General features: G+C 43.6%; 1 protein-coding gene and 1 pseudogene across 2 annotated transcripts; both read left to right on the top strand.

Annotated features, from left to right (window-relative positions):
* Positions 1-1,903: 1,903 nt before the first annotated feature.
* On the top strand, positions 1,904-8,467 carry LOC106568207 (forkhead box protein N4). The gene is made up of 8 exons (XM_014138351.3): positions 1,904-2,285; positions 4,835-5,120; positions 5,217-5,330; positions 5,486-5,637; positions 5,789-5,885; positions 6,004-6,217; positions 6,904-7,251; positions 7,426-8,467. Exons 1-8 carry the CDS (start codon positions 2,269-2,271, stop codon positions 7,650-7,652), a joined length of 1,455 nt encoding a protein of 484 aa, XP_013993826.3. The 5' UTR covers positions 1,904-2,268; the 3' UTR covers positions 7,653-8,467.
* Positions 8,468-8,532: 65 nt separating this feature from the next.
* On the top strand, positions 8,533-12,379 carry LOC145860013 (synaptic vesicle 2-related protein-like; annotated as a pseudogene). The gene is made up of 9 exons (XR_014379949.1): positions 8,533-8,564; positions 9,960-10,030; positions 10,121-10,235; positions 10,404-10,524; positions 10,675-10,748; positions 10,906-10,982; positions 11,163-11,265; positions 11,454-11,948; positions 12,090-12,379. The product of XR_014379949.1 is annotated as a synaptic vesicle 2-related protein-like (transcript).
* The last annotated feature ends 117 nt before the right edge of the window (positions 12,380-12,496 follow it).

Raw genomic sequence — 12,496 nt, 5'->3', positions numbered from 1 at the left:
GACAGACAAATCCCCAATTTGATCAAATATTATTGCAATATACATAGGATCATACTCTGGGTAGTAAAAAGGCATACACTGTCATTCTAACACTTCTCTCTGGCTGGAACTATTGAAAGTAAGCTTAAGGTTACCATATAGGCTACATCAGACTGATAATGATCCACACAATATACAGTTGCCTAATCATGTTCTGCTGGCTGCTGTTGATAACATGTCATCTCTGTTCCAAAAGTAGGCCTATGTCAGGTGGAGGGGAGGGGCTAGTTGCACAACTCAGAATGTGTTGGAATTATTAACTTATGGGAAATGGTTGTTCTGATGTACTTGTAGGAGTTGTTTGGAAGGGGAGGAATGCGCATTCCATTAATTGACAATGCACAAAGTATTCAAATACAGGGATTCGAGAGGAGGGCCTAGGCCAGGGTTCCCCAACTGAATTTGGCTAGCGGGTGGTTTTATTTGGCCCCCCAAGTTTTCTCAGCAAAAAAATTAAACACCAGGAAATCAGCTCCAAGTGAAATCTGTTCCCAAGTATTCCCAATCACATCCATAACAGAGAGACACGTGATCGTATACGAACGGAAGCAGTGTTTGAAATTATTATGTTTTAGTCCAACATGATATCTGTTTGGGCTTCTTGCGGTCAATTTGCAGTCTACAAACTGTTTAATGCCCTTCCCTTAAAATTACCATCATTCCCGCAGTCTACAAACGGTTTAATCCCTTTCCCTTAAAATGACCATCATTCCCACATGTCTATGTTGTTGTCTGCTTTCACTGGTGTTTATTCCACTGCTATCGTTGAGCCTGAGAACTGACGTTACTGCCTCTCCTCTCCGCGCCTCCTCACCACCTTCCCGCTGCAGCTCATCAAACCGCGCGGGCAAGCGCGCCGGATCAAAATTGGAACCACACAGTGGTGCTGATGAACAGCTCCTTGCCAGAGTGCAGTGGACACACTGGACAGGCAGTCGGTGACAGAAGAGAGAGTTTAAAAACGGTTTGGAAGGTTAATGAATGGACTCAAACTCAGCGTTGATTCGTTCAGAACAGGTTAGCAAGGGGTTGTTTACATAGTTGTTTTTACATTTCATATAACGTGTCGGATGTCTAGCTAGCTAAGTTAGCTGTCAAAGTAAATACATTTCTCATACTAGCATTTGGAGCTCGGTTGAAACGAGCTACTGTAGCTAGCTGGTTAGACAGTCAGGTATGGGTCTGGTAACTAACGTTAGTTGAAACGGCTACGTAGCTACTTGTGTAAATGTAAAGCTAGCATTGTCACTGTGGTTAGCTACCTAGCTGTTGGCTGGCAGTGTGCCAGGTTTGTCAACTAAGGTTAGCTAACCGACTATTTATTTTGTAGGAGATGATACCATCGCGCCAGATGATACCACCGCGCCAGCATGACAGCGATTTTCATAAATTCAGAAAGTAACGTTAACGTTAATCATTCATCACACCTCATCACAGGATGTCATGTAAAGCTAGATAATGATACTTCACCAGGCTGTCACGGGTCTGAATTAACTCTGAAAAGCTTGGCAGGCAAACCTTCAAGTTATGGTTTGCAAGGAGTCTCTCTCTCTGAGTCTCTCTCTCTCTCTCTCTCTCTCTCTCTCTCTCTCTCTCTCTCTCTCTATCTGTATATATATATATATATAACGTTATATCTTTAACTTTCACACTCTCTCTCACTCCCCTGCTTCTCTCTCTCTCAGTGTGTGTGTGTGTCCGAAAATATGCACACAAAAAAAACATTACAATTAATCATTTTAGGTCTGAATAGATATGTCAGAGCCCATCAGCTCTGTTTTCTGTCCCACTGTTGGGGCAAGGGGGGGGGGGGGATCTATCCCTGGGTGTCTGGTGCTGGGGACTTGGGAGGGGTGGCCTCAAAATAGATAACAAGGGGACACTGCTTGTAGAAACCCTTGGGGGAGGACTTGCTTGACTGCCTGTCTAATTTGTACTGGTAAGCAAAGGTGGTGGACACATCGTTCACACGTCGAACACTTCTTCCTACAGCGGAGAGAGTAAAGAGAGTAAAGAACAACTTTTCTCCTCGTCAATCAGAGCTTAGCTACCTCAGTGACATAATTGCTCAGTGCACTGAACCTGCTTGTCTATAGCCTTCTCATTGTGTTTATTTGGAGTTCCCCTAGCGACATTGTTGACAGTGAAGAAGGGATTTTTACTTCAGAAGGAATCATTATTTTGTGCTAATCTGAATTGAGGGGTATTCTTTGTGGCACTGTTACATGGATGTTTTCCTCAAAAAGGTTTGTGTTTTTTCTGATTTTATGTGAAGTTACTTTTGAAGCAACCAAGTTTGGAGATTTCTTTCAGCCAAATTGTAATTTAATAAACTACAGTCATTTTTTTCATGCTGGATATTCTGTTCCCACAGTAATGTAACTTTATTGTAATGTTCTCACTGTAGGCTAATTTCTTATGTTTCTTAACTAGTTTCTTAACTTATAGCCTATGGCTCATTGATTGAAAACCAGATCAGCTCTTCAGTCTTTAGCCTACTTACAATGGAGTTAAGTCAAGACATTGACCAAAACCTGACTGTCAAATGAACCACAATCAAACTTGTAATTGTATTGCCTACTACAGTTTATAGACTGGGTTTTTACATTATAGAACTAATAGTTAACCATTCCCTTTCTTGTTTGTGGGCATGACATTGACCACACAGGGTCTCCAAGCAACACTTTGTTTTTATCATCTGACGAAACATAAGAATGGGCCAGTTCATTTTTGCATTGCCAAGTTCACCAGGTGGGTGGAGATTTCATTTAAGGACCAATGGAATGGTCTAAAATGTGTAAACTCCACCCACCCGGGGCACCAAGCCATGCAAAATGAACTCACCCAATCTGCCTACTGATAACAATGTGTGGGTGGAGCTCAAATGTTAAGTTTGTAACTGTGAAAAAGAAAATTCCCAGTAAAATACTAACTATTGTGAACAAAGCTAACCAAATGTAAGGCCAGACTGATGTCATTTTATACAACAAAAAAATGCTTTAGAAGGAGCATGCATGTTATTTTACTGTCTGTTTAGAAGAGTCAACAGCATTAAGCCTGCTTTCCAGGCTCTCCTGCACTAGAGTGGTTGGCTGTAGTGCAGAGGGTCTGGTGTTGACAGAGAGGCAGATGGTTCTCGTTTAACTCCCTTGTCAATTAGCTGTTACTCAATCAGATTAATGCAGGCTCTGGTCATCTTGGGGGTGGAGTGTAGGGAACAGCCCTCTAGAAACAATAGAGCCACGTGCCACAGGGCTGGGGACTGTCGTTTGAATAACTAATCATTATTCAGTGGCCAGACCAACTGTTGCAGACAATGTGCACAGTGTACCCGACCCTACTCCACACTTTGAATATTGTGGGGGTGCCCCTGTGTATTTGTGATTCAGCCCAGTCCACCTGGTCATGCTGCTGCTCGTTACTGCCTCTCCTCTCCGCGCCTCCTCGACCCCCTTCCCACTGCAGCTCATCAAACCGCACGGGCAAGCACGCCGGTCATGCTGCTGCTGCAGCTATGGAACCCTGACCTGTTCACCAGCCCTGCTGTTTTTGACTCTCTCTCTCTACCACACCTGCTGTCTCTAACTCTGAATGATCGGCTATGAAAATCCAACTGACATTTACTCCTGAGGTGCTGACCTGTTGCACCCTCTACAACCACTGTGATTATTATTATCTGACCCTGCTGGTCATCTATGATCGTTTGAACATCTTGGCACTGTTATAATCTCCACTCGGCACAGCCAGAAGAGGACTGGCCACCCCTCAGAGCCTGGTTCCTCTCTAGGTTTCTTCTTAGGTTCCTGCCTTTCTAGGGAGTTTTTCCTAGCCACTGTGTTTCAACATCTGTATTGCTTGCTGTTTGGGGTTTTGGGCTGGGTTTCTGTATAGCTCTTTGTGACATCAGCTGATGTAAGAAGGGCTTTATAAATACATTTAATTGATTAAATGGAGCAGTGGGCACCGGATGTAACATGACATTATATTTGAGTGTCTGGAACTGGAAAGGAGAATCGTCATTGAAATAAAAGGGTAATTTGTGGAAATAAAGTTTGTAAAACTCTGTCCGAAAAGAAACTCAAATCAGATTAAACATGCTATTCATGGGTTGCACCTTTGTCACTTGGTCGTATCGTTGCCGTTGTTATCAACATTCTACCGATGCCGCAGCATATTGATGTCCAACTGAAGGTTAATGCTCAGTCTTTCTGAACGGGGGGCTAGTGAATGTTTCGTCTAAATTACACTATAGTGGACTGGCAATGCAATGACATTGCTAAAGTAGACACATAATTAGTAGAAAACAACTTTGCCATCATTATGTTGTCATGAAGTTTACTTTAGAGAGATGGTAATGTTGCTGGCCATGAGCTAGCAAGGTTTGACAGAAATAGCTAGCAATGCTAACATTAGCTAGCTCAAATGTCGGTGCTCTCCCCTCAATCTTAGAAAGCAAATTAAAGTTATACTGCATCTAAAGTCAATCTGGCGACGTAGCAAAGATGACAAAGCTTGTCCTACTAACAAATCTTGACTCCTTTTCTAATGTCACCGTGCTTCCAAGACATGGTAATGCACTTTACACAAAGTCTTCATCAACACCTATTGTCACTGCATTGAGTAGAATGCTCAGCTGGGCATCAGTCCTAAAATGAACATTCAAAACAATATTGTGACGAAACATGGAATCCATGAATGAAGTTTCAGTCTGTGACTTTTCTATAAACTGAGGGCTGCAGGGGTAACTCAGCTCCCTTACAGTAGATGTTAAGCAGCTCCTTTGTCTGTCGATCAGGCTGCTGACCACTGAGCTGTCCCAGCAGAGTGAGGAGCTGCCAGGAGACCTGCAGTCTCTATCCTGGCTCACCACTGTGGACATACACAGGCTGCAGCATATGGCCACAGGCAGACTGGCCTTCAACAACACAGAACCCCAGAGCAGCCCACTGGAGCTTTACCCAGGTTCAGACCAGCACAGAAACATGAATACAGCACTAGGACATGACACCATTGTCCCTCCCCAAAGCAACATGCAGAACAGTTATATTGGAATGAACTACCTCAACAATCAAAATGGAAATGTAAGTACTCCAAAACCTTTAGTTTTTGTTTTGTATTTGTCTTTGTTATTTTTAATCATCCATGTTCTTCCTGTCATATGTGTCTTTATCTTTCAGAAGACAGGAGGGTACCCAGGAAGTGGTATACCTGGCTCAGAATACCAGTCCTCCCTAGCCGACTACTACCACTCCCCCCAGCAGGCCTACAGCCCAGCTCAGGCTGTCCAACAGGTAACATCCACAGAAATGTTAAGAAATGTTTCTGAACTCTTATGAACATAAGAGTTTATGACAGAGTGATGTATATAGTATTTCTCTGTATCTCTCTATAACTCGTAATTAATGCAGGGAGGGCCTAATAAGTTTATTTTTTTCATTTTTCCCAGCATTCCCCCAGCAGCCTGTATAACACCCCCTCCTACCATAGCCAAAACCTGTATGAGCAGCAAGCAGCAGGCATGAGCATCAGCAATCCCCACAGCAACCAGGATCTCCTACAACAACCTAATTCCTTCCCCAAACCTATCTACTCCTACAGGTAGGACACACTAACACATTAACTTGGTCAGTTTACACTGACATTTAATCGGTACAGTTTTAACACAGTTCGTAAAGGGACTATCAAAAAAGAAGACACAATTGGAACTGAGCAAAAATGAAAATGGATGATATTTGACTGTTTTCACCAGCTGCCTGATTGCTATGGCTCTGAAGAACAGCCGGACAGGCAGCCTCCCTGTCAGTGAGATCTACGGCTTCATGAAGGAGCACTTCCCTTACTTCAAGGTGAGGAGCAGGGAGATGCCTCTTTACACACATGAGATTATCTGGGCTCATGGAGTTTGGGAACATCGGCAACAATGTATATTATCAGTATGTGTTTAACTGATGGTCTACCTTACAGACGGCGCCTGACGGCTGGAAGAACTCTGTGAGACACAACCTGTCTCTGAACAAGTGCTTTCAAAAGGAAGAGAACAAGCAGGGAGGCTCCTCCTCCACTCGTAAGGGCTGTCTGTGGGCCCTCAACCCAGCCAAGATCAACAAGATGGAGGAAGAGATGCAGAAGTGGAAACGCAAGGACCTGACTGCCATCCGCCGCAGTATGGCCAACCCAGGTGAGGATGGTAGAGCAGACGAGAAAAGACTAGCCATATTGTGGCAATTAGCCATTCTAATGAACAAACAGCACATATTGCTTATGTACACTGAGTGTACAAAACATTAATGACACCTTCCTAATATTGAGTTGCACCCCCTTTTGCCCTAAGAGCAGCCTCAATTCGATGGGGCATGGACTCTACATGGTGTCAAAAGAAACCCACAGGGATGCTGGCCCATGTTGACTCCAGTGCTTCCCACAGTTCTGTCAAGTTGGCTGGATGTCCTTTGGGTGGTGGACCATTCTTGATACACACGGGAAACTGCTGAGCGTGTAAAACCCAGCTGCGTTGCAGTTTTTGACACACACACATGTGCGCCTGGCACCTACTACCATGCCCCATTCAAAGGCACTCAAATCTTTTGTTTAGCCCATTCACCCTCTGAATGGCACACATACACAATATCTCAATTGTCTCAAGGCTTAAAAATCCTTCTTTAACCCGTCTCCTCGCCTTCATCTACACTGATTGAAGTGGATTTAACAAGTGACAACAATAAGGGATCATATCTTTCACCTGGATTCAGCTGGTCAGTCTATGTCATGTAAAGTGTAAAATGTCAATGTAAAGAGCAGGTGTTCCTAATGTTTTGTACACTCAGTGTAAACTCATTGTTTACTGCTAATGTTCATGTCTCTCAGATGAGCTGGACAGGCTGATCACAGACCGACCGGACGGCTGTCGGAGGAACCCTTGTGATCCCAGGATGACGTGTCTCCCCTCTAGCCCCTGTGGTTCCCCTCTGTCTGGGCTTCTGCAGGCATCCCTCCCCTTCTACCTCCAGGCCCAGAATCCCACTCTGCTAGTAGACCCCAGTTCCCCTGTTCCCGCCCGGACCCCTCCCCTCCACGCTGTCCCAGACTACTCCCACACCCCCTTCATCCAGCAGCAGCCCTGCAGACAAGCCAACAGCCACAGTCTGTACAGCCTCCACCCTGACGTCACAGCAGATGTGGACGCTCTGGACCCTAGTATCATGGAGTTTGCCGGTGGGTTATTATGAATATCGGAGGGATGTTACTGTATGTTTCAAATGAAAATGGCATATTTGTTGAACACCTTTATCAAATCAGATAGTCTTGAACATAACTGTTTTAATCCAAGGATGATTTGGTTAATGATCTGTTTTAATGGGTTATAATGTGTTTGTTTCTGTTTCTCAGGGAGCCTATGGGAGGGGGTGAGAGAGGAGGGCTTCAGCCTTGAGAGTATGTTTAACCACTCTCCTCTGTGCCTGTCTGACTGTGAGCTGCCTGGCCCCACCACTGGACAGCCCCTGGTGGACCTACAGGTTTCAGGGCTGTACACCACCCTGGACCCGGCACCTGCTGTCCCCTTCCAGTACATCACCACCACAGAGCCCGGGGGCCAAGCCGTCGCCCTGCTCTGACTTTGACTGTGAAACACTGATATACACCAAGACTGACCACTACTGTTGAACCTGCATGTCCCCACACCTACTGTATGAGAATCCTGAACATTCCCCCACCTGACAGGATGTCTTGCCTCTTTCATGTCAATCAGATACATTTTTTAAAACTGATTCCTGTTTCTCCACCAAAGCACTTAAGAAGCACCCAAATCAGCTAGCATAGACGTGTTTGATTGGGCCTGTCAGATTTTTAGAGTGGTGAGGATACAGTGTTTTTGTGTGTGTGATGGTTTAGAGGTAAAATGCAATGCTACTTTATATTTACAAGAGCTGGAGTCAATGTTGTGAAGGTTGTCTTCTGTGAAGATATGTAAAAGGTTGTCGGGGAAACTCATCTGTCATCTATTTCTTGTGGAGTTAAAGTCTTTACTAGCTTGTGCAAACAATCATTTTTTTGTTACCAGATTTGACTCTGGTATTGTAGCTCGATAGTTTATTTGTAGTACTAAAGTCCTGCTAGGAAGGCGTTATCTCACCGTTTCCTGTTTTGTTCATTTGTATTTATTTACTTTTCTCCGTGTAAACTGTCTAACATGACTCTTAAAGCCATGCCTTACAACAATAATTGTATATTGTAATATAGAGGGCTTTAACATGTTAATGTATTTTAGAAATACTAAACATTTTTAACTTAAGATTATTTATGTAAAGGTATTACAGACATGTTAAAAGCCTTAGCAGATTCACCTGTTTTAAACTGACAATAGACTCCTGTGCCTACAAGGTGTTTCTCTAACTGTAAACATTTTCAGAATAAATATTTTCAGATTCCAGATTTATTGCAGCTTTTTCAGTGTTGTACTTATTCACACAATGCACACCGTGCTGATGAACTAGAATGAAACGTGTGACGCAAGAGCACCGTCTACTGTCAGTCTAGGATATTACAACAAAGTGTTTATTTTCCAGTGGTGACTGGTGGCACTTTAAATCAGAGGATGGGATCATAGTAATAGTCCGGAATGGATCGGAATAATTGGGACAGTATCAAACACACCAAGCACATTTCCATGTTTGATACCATTCAATATCATTGACTCCATTCCAGCCATTATTATGAGCCGTCCTCCCCTCACCAGCCTCCTCTGTACTGTACATATTCTAAGTACCAGTTGTAAAAGGTGTTGTATAATCTGTATGTAAACATAATGCATAATAATGACAATGGTACAATTAGGCAGTATGAGGCCAATGGTTTTAAGTTAATTGTCTTTTACATTCTTGTTCCTCCATCTCCCAAAAAGTTGTTTACAATAGATGTAACTACTCCCTCACCTTCCCGGCAGGCTTTATTCCTATTGGATGACTGTAATTTGAGATACAAGATGCCCCAGCAGATTTAACCAACTCAACAACACGTTTTATGATCACAGGAGGTTGTTGGCACCTCAGTGCTAGAAGTGTCGCTACAGACCCCCTGGTTCGAATCCAGGCTGTTTCACAACCGGCCGTGATTGGGAGTCCCATAGGGCGGCGCACAATTGGCCCGGCGTCGTCCAAGTTTGGCCGGTGTAGGTCGTCACTGTAAATAAGAATTTGTTCTTAACTGACTTGTCTAGTTAAATAAAGGTTCAATAAAAAAAATGAAAAGCAGCCTCCGTTGGTTATGATAATGATGATTTGTTTCCGTTTCTACCATTGTGGTTAGATGGGGTAGGCTTACAACAGCTCTATCTAGTGGTCGCGCCGGGGACAACAGTTGTTGACAAACTGTAGCGTTGTAGCTAAACCTAACCCTAACCCTTTTCCTAACATTAACCTAATTCTCCTAACCTGCTACATGAATTCACCTGCGTTAGTTCTGCTGCCTTGAACCCAGAGCTTTCCTGGGTTGAACCCCAAGCTTTCCTATGTGGTTATGTGCAGTGGAGCTGATCAGGCTGAATTAACAGAACACAATGTTATTGTAGCACATCCACATTCTCTCTTGGGACAGTTAGATCTGTGATGATAGCAGAGCAACAATAACGCTCCAACCAGGAACAAAACAAGTGTATTTATAGTCCCGTGTCAGTTATAGAACTGGTTCCAGACTCAATTATTCTGAACCAGAAAATATACGGCCTTTTGTTATTGAAATGCTGACTGTTAAAGTAGGACATTTTGTTTGAATGTAACTGATTCTTTTTCACTAATACCAGGCCGCCCATTGCCAGTATAACAGCTAATGTTCTATGCAGTGCTTATTTGTATTCCCTACAGTTGTGCTCTGCATCAGGGTTAAAAGTCATATTTATATATTCATTAATGGACTTTTTCTTTCAGAGTGACGTTGTACTCTGAGTTCCTCCTGATGAAGTCAAGGACCACCTGCATTATGCTGATTGAGGTACTTTCTGCCCACTGGCCTTTATCATATTTGTACGATTGCGATTGTTTTATCTCATAATAAGACAATCAACAATTTCCTTGATTCAGATATTCCGGGGCCTTGGCGCTGTTCGAGGTCCTTCTGGCCATCTGGATCATGCCTACCATTGGCTGGCCTGGCTGCTTGGCCTGTCTACAGCACCCCTGCTGAGCTTTGTTACCTTCTGTTTTGTAAGTATTGCTACACTGAGACCTGCTGTATCTGTGGTTCTGAAACAAAATGGTTGAAATGCATCACTGAGGTGCATGTTACTGAACACATAGGTAGTGGATGAAGGGTGTTTCAGTATATGCATGTGTAAATGTCTGTGTTCATGTGTGTGTCTGTGTGTGATACTGTGGCTGCCCAAGAGTGCCTGCTTCCATGTGCTTTCGGGAAATTGCTATGAACTCGTTAAGACGCATCGCTGCTGACAACAGGAAAACCATGCCCCATGGTGAACTTATTGCCAATAAACAGGTGAGACTGTATAATTGGTGTGGTGTGTGTGTGTGTGTGTGCATTCATGTTGGAAGTGTTAATCTGAGATCATCTTGCTTAGTTTATAACTGCATTTGTGTATTCACAACACTTGCTTGGGTGTGTGCATTTTCCATATTTGTGAGGCAGGAGGATCGTGGTAGGATCCAAGATCTCTTAACTCCTCATTATCGCAGAAGCACTATTCTCCTGTGGTTTATATGGTAAGTCCATTTTGCTCTCATTATTCTGGTATCTCATTAGCTCACCATCTCGATTCAACCAGTACATCCTCTCCTCACAGTTCTGAAATTGAAAACCATTGAAACTTAGAGTTGGGCCCTTCGTATGACCTCTGTGTTTGTATGGTTTCTGCCTCAGGTTTGCCAATGCCTTCTCCTACCATGGCCTGGTCCTCCTGACCACTGAGCTATTCCAGGCAGGAGATGCATGTAGTGGTGAGTGATAGATGGTCTGCATGCTACTCTTTAAAATGTTGAAACTTCCTTTTGATAGTCATAAGCAGAAACTTCTGCACCGCCCTAACAATCAAACATATAAAACAGTCCTGCAAAAGCCTGCTCTTCTAGTTGTTCTTCTAGAGCCTTTGACTTCATGTAAATGTTTTGTACATCCAGTCATCACACAAGCTGCCAAGATTGAGCCAAAGTGCAACCTGGAATGCAACTACTTGACGTTCGACGACGACAAAAACCTACTGTGAACCACCTCATAAAAGTAATTAAATGGAATGGAAGCTTGTGTTTTGCTGATATGTTGTGTGTGTCTCAATTAGTAGAGCATGGTGCTTGCAACGCCAGGGTTGTTTGATTCCCACGGGGGACCAATTCGAAAAAGTACCTAAATGTACAAAAGGAGTGGGACATTCTGTATCTGTATGGCCATATCTGTTCATTTTTTATTCTGTCTGCAGGAGTTTTTGTGACGTTGTTTGTGATCAATCGGATTGGCAGGAAGAAAAGCATGGCGATGTGCATTCTGCCCCTGTACTCTTGTATTGGGAGGTAAGTGCTCTCTTCACCTTGGCCAGGTCTGAGATTTGAGAACTGTGGTAATCAAGGGCCTTAACTCTTAACTGACTCAGTTAACCCCTGATTGGCTGTAGAGACTACTCCCTTCTTCATTCCTGTTCTGCTGGCATTTCTCATACTCTCTCTCGCTACAGGGTTGCTCTCACAGTCTTCATCGCCAGAGCCTTCATCACTGGGGGATTCCAAGTTGCTTTTATCTGCACACCTGAATTAAGCATATTTACATTTTTCCATCAGTAGATACTTGACATCTAAAATCTCAGCTACTGCTGTTGAGGACATGAGGACATTTTGAATAAACTATTCTTTCTTTAGGTATATCCCACAGCCACCACAGGTATGGGGATCAGGACCTGCAGTAGGATGGCCAAGGTGGGTGCCCTCCTAACTCCCTTTACGGCACATTTAATAACGACCCGGTTTTAGATGTACTTAATTCAAATCTAAGACATCCTGCCCCCTCACCGAGGGCTCCCCAACAATGATAACCTCCAGCTGTTTTGGTCCATACAGGTGCCACTCACGAAGTCTGTGTATCTGACACTGTCCGTGTACCGCATCTGTTGCCTGCTGGACACAGGAGCGTCCGTGCTGTTGCCCATTGAGACAACAGGCCTGGGCCTGCAGGAGACTAGTCAAATCACAGCCGGTCAGGAGAAGACCACGAGCCAGACGTCAACACATGCCAGCTATGGATCAACCTAGAACAGCTGATGAGGACTATAGGGTGGGCTAAGGTGTTGAGAGAAATGGATGGAACTTGATTATTCCCACCTCAGTCTTTTCATATCATGTCCCACGGATTCCACACAAAAGGACATTAAAGATATTTTTCTATTATTATTTAGATAATAATAATTTAAGAGAATGTAGATGGCAATAATGAATTCCTCCACATAATTTTCATTATAGCAATACAA

The sequence above is a fragment of the Salmo salar genome, chromosome 13, assembly GCF_965601325.2.
Source record: "Salmo salar chromosome 13, fSalSal1, whole genome shotgun sequence".
Lineage (NCBI taxonomy): Eukaryota > Metazoa > Chordata > Actinopteri > Salmoniformes > Salmonidae > Salmo > Salmo salar.
The sequence above is the reverse complement of the archived record's forward strand: the minus strand, read 5'-3'. Positions and strand labels throughout refer to the sequence as shown.